The following is an 18,329-nucleotide window of genomic DNA, read 5'->3' as shown; positions in this document are numbered from 1 at the left end:
CGCTTCTCTCTCTCTGATTGTGAATATCATTGTTCTACAGGCATTAACGATCTGCTTGTCATCATGATGATTGATGCTTTGTCTTTCTGCACAGGAACTGCACCTAAGCCAACTGGGGTCTCATCCATGACTCCTGTGTCATTTCCTTGGGGTTGAAGTAGGCATTTGTGCAACTTGTTGACAACCATTGTTTGATCTGCTGTACAGCCTGTTTGTGAGATTTAGTTTGCTGCCACTTGGTGGTCTCTTTTGTCAGATTGCGTAGGGGGACAGACAGCATAGTGATGTCAGGAATAAAACAACTACAGTATGTGATGAACCCAAGCAGACTCCAGACTTCCTGCACATTTGTAGGATCTGCAGCATTTGCAAGGCTTTGACTTTCCGTGGATCAGGTAATACTCCTTCACTGCTGAATACACGACCGAAGAATTTGATTCTCTTTTCATTGAACAGGCACTTGACTTTCTTGTATTCTGTAAGATATCGTAGACATGCATTTGGCGTTTCTCAAGTTCACTTTCAGTGCAACCGTAGATGAGAGTGTCATTGCTGATATTCAGCATGCCATCAAGCCCTTGTAGTGCAGACTGAATTATGTGCTGAAATACCTAATTAGGACCAGGTGAGTCTCAGGCTTCCCTTTCGCCCCTTCTCTGGTTTGACCACAACAGAGTTTATCTTTTTTAACCCAGTGATTTAACTTATCACCTCAGTGACCACTTGCTCCTGTTCTTCTAATATAATTGCAAATGAACCAATCAGAAAGGTTTTCTTGAGTTTAAACAAGAAAGATATAAGTTTATTAACCTTATCATTCTAAACCAGTTAAAAATGATTAAAATACGCTAAACATCCGTGCACCACATTCACACAAGAGCCACACACACACAAACATAGATTACAGAGGGAAAATCTGAGCTGTGGGGTTGGAGTAAAGTCTGTAATAAATGGAATTGAAATACAGTTCAGTAGTCACAGTGTATTTTGTTGAAATTATAGTCCTGAAGTCCTCACTGGGCCACGTGCAAGATTGCAGACTTGCTTGTATCCTAGTTGTTGGTTGTAAGGATCTGTAGACTTGGCTTCACCAGCTGCAGCTTGAGGCTTCTCTGGAACTCTACTGGAGAGAGGGAGAGAGGAGGGAGAGAGAGCTGTTACCTTGCTCGCTTCCAGTTATAACCTGCCTTTTGAGTCATAACTCACAAACTGCCAGAGTTACACAAGCAGTCACATGATTTTTTTAATGCATTCATGGGATGTGGGCGTCGCTGGCGAGACCAGCATTTATTGCCCATCCCTAATTGCCTTTGAGAAGTGGTGGTGAGCTGCTTCTTGAACTGCTGCATTCCATGTGAGGTAGGTACACCCACAGTGCTAGTAGGAAGGGTGTTCCAGGATTTTAACCCAGGGACAGTGAAGGAACAGTGATATAGTTCCAAGTCAGGATGGTGTGTGACTTGGAGGGGAACTTTCAGATGGTGGTGTTCCCATGCATTTGCTGCCATTATCTTTCTAGTTAGTAGAAGGCCCAGGTTTGGAAGATGCTGTCCAAGAAGACTTGGTGCATTGATGCAGTGCATCTTGTAGATGGTACACACTGCTGTCACAGTGAGTGAAGGTGGAGGGAATGAATATTTGTAAATGGGGTGTCAATCAAGTGGGCTGCTTTGTCCTCGATGGTTCGAGCTTCTTGAGTGTTGTTGGAGCTGCACCCATCCAGGCAAGTGGAGAATATTCCGTCACACTCCTGATTTGAGCCTTGTAGATGGTGGACAGGTTTTGGGGAGTCAGGAGGTGAGTTACTCGCTGCAGGATTCCTAGCCTCTGACCTGCTCTTATAGCCCCGGTATTTATGTGGCTACTCCAGTTCACTTTCTGGTCAATGATAGCCCCTAGGATGTTGATAGTGGGGGATTCAGCGATGGTAATGCCATTGAATATCAAGGGGAGATGGTTAGATTCTCACTTGTTGGCGATGGTCATTGCCTGGCACTTGTGTGGCGCAAATGTTACTTGCCACTTATCAGCCCAAGCCTGGATATTGTCCAGGTCTTGCTGCATTTCTACACTGACTGCTTCAGTATCTGAGGAGTCACGAATGGGGCTGAACATTGTGCAATCATCAGCGACCATCCACACTTCAGGCCTTATGATCGAGGAAGCAGCTGAAGATGGTTGGGCGGAGGACACTACCCTGAGGAACTCCTGCAGTGATGTCCTGGAGCTGAAATGATTGACCTCCAACAACTACAACCATCTTCCTTTGTGCTAGGCGTGACTCCAACCAGCAGAGAGTTTTCCCCCTGATTTCCATTGACTCCAGTTTTGCTAGGGCTCCTTGATGCCGTCCTTGGTCAAATGCTGCCTTGATGTCAAGGGCAATGACTCTCACCTCACCTCTTGAGTTCAGCTCTTTTATCCATGTTTGAACCAAGGATGTAATGAGGTCAGGAGCTGAGTGGCCCTGGCAGAACCCAAACTGAGCATCAGTGAGCAGGTTATTGCTAAGCAAGTGCCTGTTGATGGCACTGTTGATGACACCTTCCATCACTTTACTGATGATTGAGAGTAGACTGATGGGGCGGTAATTGGTCAGGTTGGACTTAGAACATAAAACATAGAACAGTACAGCACAGTACAGGTCCTTCGGCCCACGATATTGTGCCAACCCTTTAACCTACTCTAAGATCAAACTACCTACATACCCTTCATTCTACTATCATCCATGTACCTATCCAAGAGTCGCTTTAATGTCCCTAATGTATCTGCTTCTACTACCACCGCTGGCAGTGCATTCCACGCACCCACCACTCTCTGTGTAAAGAACCTACCGCTGACAGCTCCCCTAAACCTTCCTCCAATCACCTTAAAATTATGCCCCCTGGTGATAGCCCTTTCCGCCCTGGGAAAAAGTCTCTGGCTATCCACTCTATCTATGCCTCTCATCATCTTGTCCTGCTTTTTGTGTACAGATCATACCTGGGCAATTTTCCACATTGCCAGGTAGATGCCAGTGTTGGAGCTGTACTGAAACAGCTTGGCTTGGGGCGCGGCAAGATCTGGAGCACCGGTCTTCAGTACTATTTGCCGGAATATTGTCAGGGCCCATAACCTTTGCAGTATCCAGTGCCATCGAGTCATAGAGTTATACAGCACAGAAACAGGCCCTTTGGCTCATCGTGTCTGTGCTGGCCATCAAGCACCTAACTATTCTAATCCCATTTTCCAGCATTTGGCCCCTAGACTTGTATGCAGAGTGAATCGAATTGGCTGAAGTCTGGCCTCTGTGATGCTGGGGACTTCTGGAAGAGGCCGCGATGGATCATCAACTTGGCACTTCTGGCTGAAGATTGTTGCAAATGCTTCAGCCTTATCTTTCGCACTGGTGTACTGGGTTCCCCCATCATTGAGGATGGGGTTATTTTTGGAGCCACCTCCTCTTGTTAGTTGTTTATTTGTCCACCACCATTCATTACTGGATGTGACAGGACTGCAGAGCTTAGATCTGATCCGTTGGTTATGGGATTGCTCAACTCTGTCAATCGCATGTTGCTTATGCAGTTTGGCATGCAAGTAGTCCTGTGTTGTAACTTCACCAGGTCGACACCTCATTTGGAGGTATGCCTGGTGCTGCTCCTGGCATGCCCTCCTGCACTCTTCATTGAACCAGGGTTGGTCTCCTAGCTTGATGGTAATGGTAGAGTGAGGGATCTGCCGGACCATGAGATTACAGATTGTGGTTGAGTATAATTCTGCTGCTGATGGCCCACAGTGCCTTATGGATGCCCAGTTTTGAATTGCTAGATCTGTTTGAAATCTATCCCATTTAGCACAGTGGTAGTGCCAAACAACATGATGGAGGGTATCCTCAATGTAAAGGCGGCATGTCGTCTCCAGACAGATTGTGCGGTGGTCACTTCTGCCAATACTGTCATGGACAGATGCATCTGTGGCAGGCAGATTGGTAAGGATGAGGTCAAGTATGTTTTTCCCTCTTATTGGTTCCCTCACCACCTGCTGCATACCCAGTCTAGCAGCTATGTCCTTTAGGACTCAGCCAGCTCGGTCAGTAGTGGTGCTACCGAGCCATTCTTGGTGATGGACATTGAAGTCACCCACCCAGACTACCTTGCCACCCTCAGTGCTTCCTCCAAGTGGTTTTAACATGGAGGAGTACTGACTCATCAGCCGAGGGAGGGCGGTAGGTGGTAATCAGCAGGAGGTTTCCTTGCCCATGTTTGACCTGATGCCATGAGACCTCATGGGGTCGGAGTCGATGTTGAGCACTCCCAGGGCAACTCCCCCCCTGACTGTATACCACTGTGCCACCACGTCTGCTGGGTCTGTTCTGCCAGTCGGATAGGATATAATCGGGGATGGTAATAGCAGTGCCTGGGACATTGTCTGTAAGGTATGATTCCATGAGTATGGCTATGTCAGGCTGTTGCTTGACTAGTCTGTAGGACTGCTCTCCCAACTTTGGCATAAGCCTCCAGATGTTAGTAAGGAGGACTTAGCAGAGTCGACAGGGCTGGGTTTGCTGTTGTCATTTCCAGTGCCAAGTTCAATGCCGGGTGGTCCGTCTGGTTTCATTCTTTTTTATTGACTTCATAGTTAGATACAACTGAGTGGTTTGCTAGGCTATTTCAGAGGGACATGTAAGAGTCAACCACATTGTTGCAGGTCTGGAGTCACATGTCGACCAGACCAGGTAAGGACAGCACATTCCCTAAAGGGCATGAGTGAACCAGACAAGTTTTTGCAACGATTGACAATAGTTTCATGGCCATCATTAGACGATGATCTAATGACTAGCTTTTAATTCCAAATGTATTAATTGAATTCAAATTCCACCTTCTGCTGTGGTGGGATTTGAACACATGCCCCCAGAACAATACCCTGGATCTCTGGGTTACTAGTCTAGTGACAATACCACTATGCCACTGCCTCCCCATATGACCACCTCTTTGTGCTTTAAAGGTTGGTTGGAATTCCAGGCCATCCCCTCAGGCTGCCCCGACATAATTGGTGGGGTCTTGGCTCTTTCAAAGTCAATGGGTGTTGAGGGCTCTTGACGATCACATTGACAATGTTATCTCAGGTAATTGAATCAGAGAGTACCCTACTGTTCTGGCTAGGCTACGTCAATCATGTTTGTCTCCAGTCTAATCCTTTGGTTTTCACATGCCAATGTTTGTGGCCATCTTGGCTGCCGGCTGTTGCTTTTAAAAAGTTATTTGTAACAATTTCCAGTAAAAGTCTCAGGCAAAGTTCCACTGGATGAAATTAATATTTTTCATTTGGCATATGGGATTTTCAGAACAATCTCAGCTGCTGAGTTGACTCCAAAGTTGAGCCCATTCTGGGTTAGAACACTTCAAGATACCTTGTTTCTTCTGCAAGCTCAATTTTGATGGTCGCCTACATTGAGGTGAAGTTCATAAAAGTGTTTGGCGCCATTCACTTTCTTTATGATATCATCAATTGTCGTCAGCAAATGTTTTTCTTGTTGTATTGCTTGCTTTGGTGACTGCATATCGACACAGATTCTAATTTTATTCACGATCTTGCTTTTCTTGACCACTTATGTGAGTAAATCCCAAGGGGTAAGTTCATCCCTAACATTCTCATTGATGTCGAGGTCAAGCAAGCACTGAAATTCCTTCTCTGTCAGCATTTGTCCATGTTGTCGGATGTCTAGATGCACCTTGGGATCTATGTGCAGCTTGCATCTAGAACTCTTCAGTTTGCCGATAACCAGGAAGCAGTCAGCATCCAGCTGAAGAATGTTGTTTGTACACGTAAGAACTGCATGTGTGACTGCAATCTGTTGTTGTGTGGAAACGGCTGAGCATGTCACTTTCTCCAGACATGATGTGGAAAACAGCATTCTTGTGCCACACATGCTTACCACACCAAAATGGTGAGAGAATGTAGCCAATGTAGAAATAGATGACCCTGAAAATATCTTTATGCTATCTTCTGAACACAGCGACCAGCAACCTGCCACATGTGACTGTGACTATCGGCTGCTCGACACCACAGTGGAAGCATCGCTTGGACACATCCAGAATTTGTTTGTGAGATTGCTGTCATTGCTTTGCTGGTGTTTGCCTGACACATAAGTGGTGAACACTGTTCATAGGAGTTGAGCTTGAAGTCTTGCAGTTGCTGTTGGCAGCCTCAACCTCAGCAATGCTGGACTCTGAAAGGGAAAGTAATCTCGCTAATTCTGGCAGCTCTGGCAACTTGCTGTCTTTCTCAAGTGCTTTCTGCATACTTTACTAGAGAGACAACATTCAATTATTTGTGTTTATATTTCTTGCTAGTCATGTTTGACATTACCAAAGTCACATTTGGTTGCCAGTTGTCTCAATCATGTGCAATATTGATCAGTTGTTTTATTTGCTTCTTGCTTGGCTCATTGGAAAATAATTGTTTTGAGTATTGCCTTCTTGGGTGAAAAATAAGTTGTTAGTGAATTTTTTGCTGAATTGTAATCATCTTGTGCAGATGTGTCTCAAAAATATTTTCTACTTCTTCGCCCCCATAATAGAGAAGTAAAGGTTTTTTTCTCTTATCGGCGATTCCAAAGTCCACGATTGCGTTCTCAAAATGTCGCAGCCATTTCTGCCAATGAGGATACACAGATAAGGGCTCAGAGTGCATGTCAAAATGTGATAGTTTGGGCATAGCCATCGCCATCTTGATTGTCAGTGCAGCAATAGCGCATGATCCAGGATTGTGCTGGCGGAACATTATCGCACAGATGTTGTTAATAGTAATGATGGCAGAAGGAAGAAACAAATGTACATTTAGTGGGGTGCTATAATACTGTGATAAATTCTTCTCTAAGGTTTAAGAAGACCAAACATCCTTGCATTGGTGCATGAGGCAAAATGGCTGACCTGCATTAGCTGCACAAAGATATAAGGCCTGCTCTGCACAAACCCCAACACTGTCTGTATTTGACAATCTGCAAAGCCTGAAGTTCACAACTCAAAGCACAGCAAATTAGAACTGACAATAAAGTAAATGTAGATCCCATCCTTGTTGTCATTGTAAGATCTCATATTGTAGATCTGCTATTGTATAGCTCTGGGAGAAATACATGGCAGTACCTTCTGGATTACTGCCATAAACAGAACATTTATTATCAACTATCTCTGGGACACGCTGCACATGTTACACCAAGCATGTATGGTGGCTTCAAATGAACAATACACGACATATCAAATGAACAATAAGTGAAGAATGTATTGCAAAAAGGATCCACCTTAAGTGGGCTGCAATCTACCCAGCTGCTGATTCAGTACCTATCATTGCTAAAAAGCAACAGGAGTTAGTGTGAAAAGGCTGACCCCTATCCACAGGAACTGCATACTTCTGGCACTGGGTTAATGAACTCTCCTTATGGACAGACTTTGATCTGCTGCCAAAACCTTTCAACCTTGACAGTGAGTGCAGGCAAATTATATTATTATTGTATTAGCGTCAGACCTGATCTTAATTTCTTGGCTCTTTGTGCCCAAATTTGAGCATGGATCCAAAGGTGGCCATGGTTACTGAAACTGATGCACAAGAGGACAACACAAAATTGCTTGGGCAAGAGGAACATGAGACTGGATTCTGGAGAAACTCATGGGTCAGCTGCAGACTACCATCATCTTCCTCTTCATCATCATCCTCCTCACCACCATTATAGTTGACAAGGAGATTGTTGCATTTCTGACTCCTCTTAGTTATCGTTATCCTCACCCTGCTGTGCCTCCTTTGCAGGAAAGGAGAATAGAAACTAAAGGCATTATCCATTGGAATTATGGAGACAGGGAACAAAGTAGAACATTGTGTCTGTGTGGTCCTTCACAGGGATGGCAAAGTGACAGTGCAGGTGTTCAGTCACTTAACTGATGTGGACAATATGCCTCCAGCTTCCTGATTTCCTACATGGAGAGTAGAGTATCTCCCAATAAGCTCCATGGTCTTCTCTGTGTGAGGAGTTTAAAGTTGAGATGTCTTCTCCAATTGTCTGCCTCTCTTGGACATTGTGCACAATGTGGTTCTACAAGAAGGTTGAATGCCTGGAGGAGAAAGATCCCAGTTGAGGTGCTTGTGCCAAGTGGCATGGGAAAGCTGAAGTAGGAGATGTGGAGGTATCAGCCTTTTAAAATAGGGAAAGAGGTTTTAAGGGTGTGTTTTTAAATAATTGGCTTCAGGGGAAATGGGAAGCCCTCAGCACAACCTCCTGATTTAGGGACCCCCTCCACCAATCCCCCTGCCTCTTCGACACTTAGACAGGGAAAATTGTGAAGGGCTAGTTGTACAAGTGTTCAGTAAGAGGATGAAAAGCGTCCTAGTATCCTGTGTGGGCAGGCAGAAATGGAAGAGTGTCTGGTGTGGTACTTTGCCTGCACTGGTAATGTCATTGATTTTCTCACAGCACCGGATGCCACCAGGTGGCAAACATGACATTGCTGGCAGGCTTGCTGGCACAGACACCTGAGCCCCGATTTTTAACTCCCCAGTCCCAGCCTGGTGGAAACTGGTCAGGGGAAAGTTAAAATTAGGGGAAGAACCTACCCACTCAGATCCCCCTGCCTTTGAGACTGGTCCGACTTTTAACCTTCTCTTTTGAGCAGGACACCCACAGAAAGGCATTCGGGTGCTGTTTAAATATCTAAACCAGGGCCCTAGAACATTTTCGGGTCTCATACACATTGTACTTACATTACCACCACCACCAACCTCCCCATTAATAACAGGATTCAGGAGTCTGTGTCTCAAGGAGGCTTTGGAGGTTCAAGTTCGAAATATTAGTGTCATTCTGTTTCTGGTTTCTGTGCTCTGTTGTCTTGTTTGGATGCTTCCTCCCGATGGTCCTGCTGCAGACATTCTTTAAAACTATGAGGAAAAGATTGAGATGCATGGCAGTGGAGTGAATGAGTCAAGCAATGTTCCTTCCTTACTTGGTTGCTCCCCAGTCTACTGTTGTAGTGTGCTGGTTGAACTGTTTTTCTAAAGGCTTTTCCCCCAATGTCCATGCACTGCAGCAACTTACAGGTGTTGTACACGTGTATTACACCAAAGACTAGTCCAACAGGTATTCAAATGAGCGGACCCAGGACTTCTCATCTATTTCCCTCTCCTGATCACTGGTGGTGCAACTCTTTGTTTCACGAAATAACTGCCGTACAGCTCAGTATTTCTCCCCTTGTCCTAAATGTTGAATCAAAACTGCTGCACTTACAAAAATACTATAATTTAGCAAAATCAATCCATGCATAACAGGGAAATACAAAAGTGATATATTACTGCTCCTCCCGATAAAAGGTCCCTTGAATTTGAGTCTAGTGACTGAGTTGCAAGGACTCTGTACTGCACCAAGAATGTTACTTAGCTGCCGGTCCTTCTGGACTGCAGGATTTCACGGGCTGTTGGAAACCATTCCTGACAGATGTGCCACTCCTAAACCTGGTGCCTCGGATATCTTGCCCAGTCATAGTATCCATTGGTATGGCCTGACCAGCATTGAACATTCTGCTGAGCCACTGCACACCGGCAACTTTGTCCCAAGACTGTAGCTAAACCCAGCTCATCACGTTTGGCCGGGACTGCCCTTATCTGTTAACCTGCCGCCTTGCTGAAGCAATTGTGTCTGACAAACATTTTTGTGCTGCACCCAGTCAGGGCATGGGTCATGTGACCTCCCATATTATTCCCTTGCCCAGGTAATACAGAAAAGGCTATTGAACCATATCCTTACCATGTCAGACACCACTAAGTGACTGAGAACACAATGGATAAAGGAACTTTTGAAATTCAAAATATACGGTGAGTTTCCTCTGTTTATTCCAAAACCATCAGATGGAGTCAACTAACTGCAACTTCTCCAGTCCCCTCTGCTTATACTGCCCGAGCTGCCCGATGAATGGGATCCCCAATGGGATGAAAATCAGGTGGGTTTTATGATGGGTGGCATTGTCAGATTAACATTCAGGAATTGAAGATGACAATTACTCACAAAGTCAGACTTAACAAATCTTAAAAGTACCATTGATTTCTGTGACTGAAGCATTTCTTGACCATTTTAGAGGAATATTTACATAGTATTGTGTATTAAACTATATCATCATATGTTTACCATTTGGAACACTGACGATTAAAATTACCAAATGCATTGAGGTCCCTTAATTCCACAAGGCCTCAGTCCTGACACGCACTCCAGCTGTGACCCTGCTGAAGTTTGTGGGGTCAGTGAGAGGGCACCTTATTTGTTTAGGACTGGGGCAGGTGGGCAATGAGGCCACTTCAGGTGTATCTTTGCAGCCACCTGGCCCAAATGCCTGTTGTGTGATCACCTAAGAGCGATGTCCCTTTAAGATCCTTGTATGCGAATGAGCTAAGTACCAGGATGTAGTCACGTGACTGCAAGCTATGGTCACTCTGCAACTGTAACACTCAGATGAAGGTTCTGCAAATAGTTTTCTCTTTACTGCATATCACAGTTTAGCTGTTAGTAAACCTATTAGAGATCTTCAACCAATTGGACTCCATGCATTTCATTTATGCTGCATCAGACAACATAAAGAATTCATTATATGGTGGAAGCTGTGGTGACAAAACAAAGTCTAAAGTTAAGACCACAGGTGAAATAGCTGTGAAAACAACCCTGCCTACAGCCAAAACAGAGAAAGTTCAAAAGAAATACTGGCCCAAAAAGTGGAAAGAAGTAAGAACTTACCTCCAGCTGTGGAAGACAGAGCTCAGAACGACAGGCTGCAAATAAATTCTTGCGAGTGGGTGAGTCATTGTGCCGATGGTCAAGGACTCCCCGTTTGAAAACAAAAGCTTTGAAGTGCTTAAAAATTTGATTATTTTCAAAGGCTCTGTTTAAAACAAAAGGGAAAGACCCAATTCCGCATGCAGGCTTATCGAGGTCGGAGCCATTACACGAGACGTCTGATAGAAAAAAGCATGGAAAAACCCTAAATACTGCAGAGTCTCCATTCACGCAACAAAAGTTTTTTAAAAAATCACTAAACCTTGCGAGCATGAAGATGAATTTCCATTCATGCAGCCAGAGCTAAAAAAATCATTAAACCACTCGAGTGTAAACAAACTCAAGCAAAAATGATCAATTGAACAGCTGTGTGAATAGGTCAGCTTAAGAGCTGCAAGCAAGATAAGCAGAGAAAACTGTCAAACACCTGCTACTCTCCAGCCAAGCAGCTAGTCTAAACAACGGAGGATTTCTTAAAGGGGAAACAACCCAGAGTGAATAGAACAAGTTTTAAAACCAGTTTCAAATCACAAATGGAAATGTCATAATAAATACAGTGCTGAAAATGCACTCAAAGCTGAGCAAAGTTAAATATAGAGCGGAAAGCAAATGAACAGCAGAAAGATGGATACCAAATTTCTCAGCATGAACTAGAAGGCAATTGATATCCTATCCAAGTTCAAACTTTTTAAACAAAGAATGCACTGATGCTTCACTGACCAAGCAACTGTAGTATCAAAGAAACAGGCTGTAAAAATGCTGAAAGCAGTTGAAAATGAGGGTTTACACAGAATCAATATCTCTGGCTTATCTGACGAGGATCAGAAAGATCCCGCTAAGATATGGAAAGTGCTAGAAGATCAGATCTGATTACGAGAGAATTTTAGAATTCACCGCCTGGAATTGATGTCCTAGAGGCAACAGCCACAGGAATCAATAGGTCAGTTCATCAGTAGATGTCGTAGTAGTGGCAACAAATGCCATTTTTCAGAAACTGAGCTGTCAGAGCGAATAATGGAGCTGGTGATTGTATCAACATCCATTGAAATGTTTCAAAAAGACATCCTGGGGAAAAAGAAAGGTCAGAGCATTGATGCACTGCTAGAAGATGGCAGGAAATACGAAACCATTGTAGCTCGGCAACAGCATTTGCAAGCATTAGATGCAGCCAAAAGCATTGGCATGACAACCAGGTTGAAAAAAGCAAGTTTGCTGTGTGGTAAATCCGGTCTCTCCCACACACCACAAAGTTGTCCTGCATTTCAAGATCTGTGCAAGATTTGGGTGGCACAGTGGTGCAGTGATTAGCACTGCAGCCTCACAGCTCCAGCGACCCGGGTTCAATTCTGGGTACTGCCTGTGTGGAGTTTGCAAGTTCTCCCTGTGACCGTGTGGGTTTTCGCCGGTTTCCTCCCACAGCCAAAGACTTGCAGGTTGATAGGTAAATTGGCCATTGTAAATTGCCCCGAGTATAGGTAGGAGAATTGAGGGAAGGTGGGGATGTGGTAGGGAATATGGGATTAATGTAGGATTAGTACAAATGGCACAGACTCGGTGGGCCAAAGGGCCTGTTTCAGTGCTGTATCTCTCTATGGTAAGAGGTTGGGAAGTGTGGTACAAAAGGAATCTGGGCCCACCTATACAAGAAATCTGGTTCCAAAGACGCAGCCAAAAGTTACAGTAGGACAGAAACAAACAGACAACAGGTGCAGCAACAGGTCAATGGAGAGAGGCGAGCACCAGAGACCTGCGCAAACCAAGTTGCTACACACTGTCCACAGCAAAATAGACCTGAAGCAAGACTCGGGAGAAGCGATTCTCAGCCAGAAGATGAGCAGGCATTTCAAGTTGTGAACCTGACACGTTGTGTTGATGAAGTCAAACAACTGGAAGCTTTCGCCGCTATTAACATCATGTGCCTAAAGAAAGCTGGCAAACATACACTCAGGGTTAAGATTGACACTGGAGCTAGTGCAAACAAACCAGTCTGAATCCTGAAGGATATGTACTAGAGTTGTTGGAAATCAATGATGCAACCGACAACTGCAAAGATATCTGCATGCAATGGGTCACCCATTCCTTGTAGTGGCACACTGACAATGCAATGCAGCTATGGCAAGTCCGGAAACTGCAAATATTTCACCTGGTAGACATGAGCGGACCAGCAGTGGCAGGACTACAAGCATGTAAGGACCTCAACATTGTGACTATCCACAAGTTCACCAAGGGACCAATTACAGCAGAAGAGACGAAGAGTCCCACAATGAGTCAGTCCACGGCCTACAACAAACGTACCCGGACAGGTTCGAAGCCATAGGAAATTTCAAAGGCGATGCCATACTACACCTCAGAGAAAATGCAATTCCGTCAATTGTCACTCCCAGAAAGTGCAGCGTGTACATACAAGATAGGTTAAGCGCGAGTTAGATGACATGGAATGCAATGGCATCATCACACAGACTGGTGCAGCTCAATTGCGTGCGTACTAAAGAAGGATGGAGCAATCAGGGTATGTCTAGATACAAGGTGTATAAACCTCTCCCTAAAGAGATGACCCCATAAGATTCCAACACTAGAGGAATTGAATCCCAAGTTCACAGCAGCCAAATTCTTCTCCAAGTTGGATGCTAAACATGGATATTAGTCAGTACACCAAGCTAAGGAATCTCAAGAGGTCACCACCTTCAGGACACCATTTGGAAGATACTGCTTTCAGAGCTACCCTTCTCCTTATCTGTCAATTAAGATCTGCTTTAGCAGCATTTGGACAGAATCGTAGAAAATGTGCCTGGTTGGATATGCATTGCCGATGATATTGTTCATCGCAAAGGGCTCATTTTTAACAGCAAGGCATGCCAAGTGAATGTAAGTCAGATCAATTTCTTTGGCTCCATCTATTCAGGTTGCAGAATCTGTCCTGACCCAGGCAAAGTCAAAAATGTAAGGCATCTTGCCTACCCCACAAGACAAGGAAGACCTCGAGAGATGTCTTAGATTTTTTAACTTCTTGTCACCATACATTCCAAACTTTTCTGACAAAGCATCATCACTGAGAGAACTCTGAACGAAGTCCCTTGGTCCAAAATCGCCACTGATCTATTTTCCATTAATGGAGACAATTTTATCTTAGTCACCGATTTATTTCTCCAAATTTCCAATTGTCAAACAGGTAAAAGGCACTTCAAACGCCGTCGCTGCAGACACATTGAGTGCTATATTCAGTCTATTCGCTGCACCTGAAGAAATCATTTCTGACAATGGGCCACAGTATACAGGCAAACCTTTCAGGGATATGTGCACCAAATGGGGTGTACATGATGTGACATCCTTACCTCAATACCCTAGATATCACGGTCTCACTGAGTGAATGGTTCGTACAGTCAAATCACTTATCCTGAAGTGTAAGACAATGAAACAAGATTTTCATGTTGCCATGCTCCACCCCAGAGCTACACCTATGGATATGGGCTTACCGTCACCAGCAGAGATCATGTTTGGTAGACAAGTGTGAACGACTCTACCAAGCCATCATCTGCCCAAATCCTCCGAAGTTCAGGAGACACTGCTCGAAAAACAGGAGGGAATGAAGACGGTGCACAACCGACACGCAGGGGTGGAACGGCCTCAGCTACATAGGGGCGGCACAGTGGCACAGTGGTTAGCACCACAGCCTCACAGCTCCAGCGACCCTGGTTCAGTTCTGGGTACTGCCTGTGCAGAGTTTGCAAGTTCTCCCTGTGACTGTGTGGGTTTCCGCCAGGTGTTCTGGTTTCTTCCCACAGCCAAAGACTTGCTGGTTGATAGGTAAATTGCCCCTAGTATAGGTAGGAGAATTGTGGGGATGTGGTAGGGAATATGTGGTTAATGTAGGATTAGTATAAATTGGTGGTTGTTGGTCGGCACAGACTCAGTGGGCTGAAGGGCCTATTTCAGTGCTGTATCTCTCTATGACTCTACACGTAGGAAAAAAGGTCAGGGTCACAACCCCTCAGTGAGAACATGGTTACTTGCAGAAGTATCGAAAGTTTACAGTGAGCCTAGGCCCTACCAGATTACAACATATAGCAGACCATTGTTGAGAAGGAACTGAAGCCAACTAAGAGAAGTATGTAATGCTCCAATTGTGCACAGCATCCCCAAAAGATCACACTTTGACAATGAGGGTGTGATGGAACAACAACCAACACATTGACAACATGCCTGCAAGCCAAAAACAGCCAACAGTGAAATCTACATCCCCAGAATGTGATACCATTACCAGATCTGGAAGAGTTGCCAAACCACCAAAATGATATATGGACTCTTAAGCTTCTATACTTGTAAATTTTATAATCTATTTCCCATATAACTAACTTTGATATCTCATTCTATGTGTTTTTACTTGTAGCATATGAGACTTATCTTTGGGAAAAAAGGGGATGTTGTGTGATCGCCTTAAGAGTGATGTCCCTTTAAGATGTCAGTATGCTAATGAGCTAAGTACCAGGACATAGTCATGTGACTGCAAGCCATGGTCACTCTGCAACTGTAATACCCAGGTGAAGGTTCTGTAAATAGTTTGCTCTTCACTGTATATAATAGTTTAGCTGTGAATAAACCTGTGAGAGATCTTCAACATAATAGACTCCATGCATTTCACTTATGTTACATCAGACATCATAAAGAACTCTTTACAGTGCCTGGGAAATTTAACACTTGTAAGCCCACATGTGGGAGAATGCCCACGTCCAATCCTACCACCCTCCACCTCCGCTCACCCAACTGGGCACTGTTACAATTTCACAGCGAACAACAAGGTTGATCCAATAATTTATTTTCCCACCTTGAATCCTACTGTTTGGCCCCAGGTGAACCAGTCACCATTGGAACAATGCATCCATTTCCACAGCCAAAACTGGGAAAATCTGGTACGACCCTGGTCTCACTCGACCATGTCCCTATCTCATTCTGCTCGACCATGATCACAATCCATTCCTGCCCCACCCCGACCAAGGCTCCACCCCACACTTCTCTGCCCCATCCCTGGTTATCACCACAACCTACCCCACCCCACCCTGCTCTGGCACAGACTTGAACCCAGCACCTCCCCAACCCTACCCTAGCCATAACACCAGCCCACCATGGCTTGGCCACAATCTCACCCCACCCAGGCCAAACCCTGTCCATAGGCAACTCTCCACCCCACCCCGGCCATGACAAAGGCTCCACCCCACCCCAGCCATGACCCCAACTCTGGCCACGATCCAACAACAACTCCACCCCAACCCAACCCCATCATAACCTCAACCACAATGACAACTCTGGCCATGGCCGTTGCTTGTCAGGTGCATTCCTTGCAAGGCTGCTTGGAAGCTCCCCAAAATGGCAAGAGACACAATATAACCAGTCACAGTCATTTCTGTAGGGGTTCCACTGGTCTCCTGCTGAAGTTACCCCAGGAGCCTGATAAAATCCCTGAATTTCAGAGATTAAACATAAATAATCTTGTTTATTTTACAGGTACAAAAATCTGAATTTCAGGAGAAGACCTTTTGTGGACTATGTATCTGCCTATAATGATGCATTTATTCTGCTGCCTGCATTTTCTTATTCAGTCAATACTTCACCTTCATTTAAAGTCTCCTATACTCTGCAAGATTTTGGAACAAAACAGCAGGCAATATTCTCAAATCCATCATACATGAAAACTGTCAGTCAGTTCTGGAAAGCTGAAGGTGTAAAAGAGCGTCGTCTTTCTACTGGTTTCATAATATTAAGTGCAGCATTGGAAATGTGTGAGGAAGTGTCAGTGTATGGATTCTGGCCCTTCTCTAAAGATGTGCATGGAAACCAGTTCGCCAATCATTACTATGACAATGTAATGCCGAAAAAAGTTCACTCAATGCCTAATGAATTTTACAAACTTCTGCAGCTTCACATGAAAGGCATTGTGAAACTGCAAGCTGATGAGTGTGAATAAATGAGCTGGATTTTACCATCTATTTGGAGATGAACTAGGAGGCGGGAGGGGTCATAAAATGATGGTGGAAGGCATGAAGAGGGAAGCCCGATGTCATCCCACTGCCATGGGATAATCCCAGAGATGGGAACGTCAGCAGCACAGCCGTCAGTGGGAATTAAGGTCATTAACTGGACTATTAATGGCCATTCTATGCCTCTGCTGGCATATTACTAGAATCATAGCATCATAGAAACTTTACAGCGCGGAAAGAGGCCACTTGGCCCGTCATGTCTGCACTCGCCGAGAAAAGAGCCACCCAGCCTAAACCCATTTTCCAGCATTTGGTCCGTAGCCTTGCAGGTTATAGCATTTCAGGTGCACATCCAGGCACCTTTTAAATGAGATGAGGTTTTCGGCTTCTACCACCCTTTCAGACAGTGAGTTCCAGACCCCCACCACCTGCTGGGTGAAAGACGTTTTCCTCATTTTCCCTCTAATCAAGTCTTGGGATAGCACCCCACCTCTTGGGAGACTGCCAGGTATATCGTGGGGGCCTCCCAGTGGCTTCCTGGGAGACCCCTTCCTTTCTGAAGGCTCCATGTCCCATGGAGGGGTTCCCCAACGTTAATGGCCGGCCCCTGTGATTCCAGCGCTGCCAATGGGGGGGGTTCACTCTCAACGTGGAGGTGCCCTCTCCTTCCTGCAGCCTCTACATTGGCCACATCTACCAGTGTCACTGCCAAAGCTACAGAGCTGCCGGAACTTGATTGGCCCGACAGCTCGGAAAGGCAAGCTGCCATCCTTAATTGGGCAGTGGTCCTTGTGGCAACTTCGTAATTGGCTGCCACTGGTAATAATCCCCCCCAGGTGGCGCTGCCTGCCCATGCAGGCTTGGGACCCTCTTTTGATCCTGGCAGTGGGACCTATGACATTTTAAAAAATACATTCATGGGATATAGGCATTGCTGGCTAGGCCAGCATTTATTGCCCATCCCTAATTGCCCTTGAGAAGGTGGTGGTGAGCTGCCTTCTTGAACTGCTGCAGTCCATGTGAGGTAGGCACACCCACAGTGCTGTTAGGAAGGGAGTTCTAGGATTTTGACCCAGCGACAGTGAAGGGACGGCGATGTAGTTCCAAGTCAGGATGGTGTGTGACTTGGAGGGGAACCTGCAGGTGGTGGTGTTCCCATGCATTTGCTGCCCGTGTCCTTCTAGTTGGTAGAGGTCACGGGTTTAGAAGGTGCTGTCGAAGGAGCCTTGGTGTGTTGCTGCAGTGCATCTTGTAGATGGTACACACTACTGCCACTGTGGTGGAGGGAGTGAATGTTTGTGGATGGGGTGCTAATCAAGCGGGCTGCTTTGTCCTGGATGGTGTCGAACTTCTTGCGTGTTGTTGGAGCTGCACCCATCCAGGCAAGTGGAGAGTATTTCATCACGCTTCTGACTTGTGCCTTGTAGATGGTTGACAGGCTTTGGGGAGTCAGGAGGTGAGTTACTTGCCGCAGGAATCCTAGACTCTGACCTGCTCTTGGAGCCATAGTATTTATATGGCTACTCCAGTGTTGGTAAATTCTGGCCAATATACTCATGTCAAACTGCATGAGA

The 18,329-nt window shown here is 45.3% G+C and overlaps 1 protein-coding gene across 1 annotated transcript in view; it reads left to right on the top strand.

Moving 5' to 3' along the window:
• Window positions 1-16,742, top strand: part of LOC137380871 (alpha-2,8-sialyltransferase 8F-like) — a 62,330-nt gene extending 45,588 nt beyond the window's left edge. Inside the window, exon 6 of the mRNA XM_068053282.1 lies at window positions 16,283-16,742. Within this exon, the coding sequence (XP_067909383.1) occupies window positions 16,283-16,742 (460 nt within the window). The remainder of the gene's footprint in view (window positions 1-16,282) is intronic.
• The last annotated feature ends 1,587 nt before the right edge of the window (window positions 16,743-18,329 follow it).

Source organism: Heterodontus francisci, chromosome 2 (genome assembly GCF_036365525.1).
Source record: "Heterodontus francisci isolate sHetFra1 chromosome 2, sHetFra1.hap1, whole genome shotgun sequence".
NCBI lineage: Eukaryota > Metazoa > Chordata > Chondrichthyes > Heterodontiformes > Heterodontidae > Heterodontus > Heterodontus francisci.
This window is presented reverse-complemented; position numbering and strand designations above follow the sequence as displayed.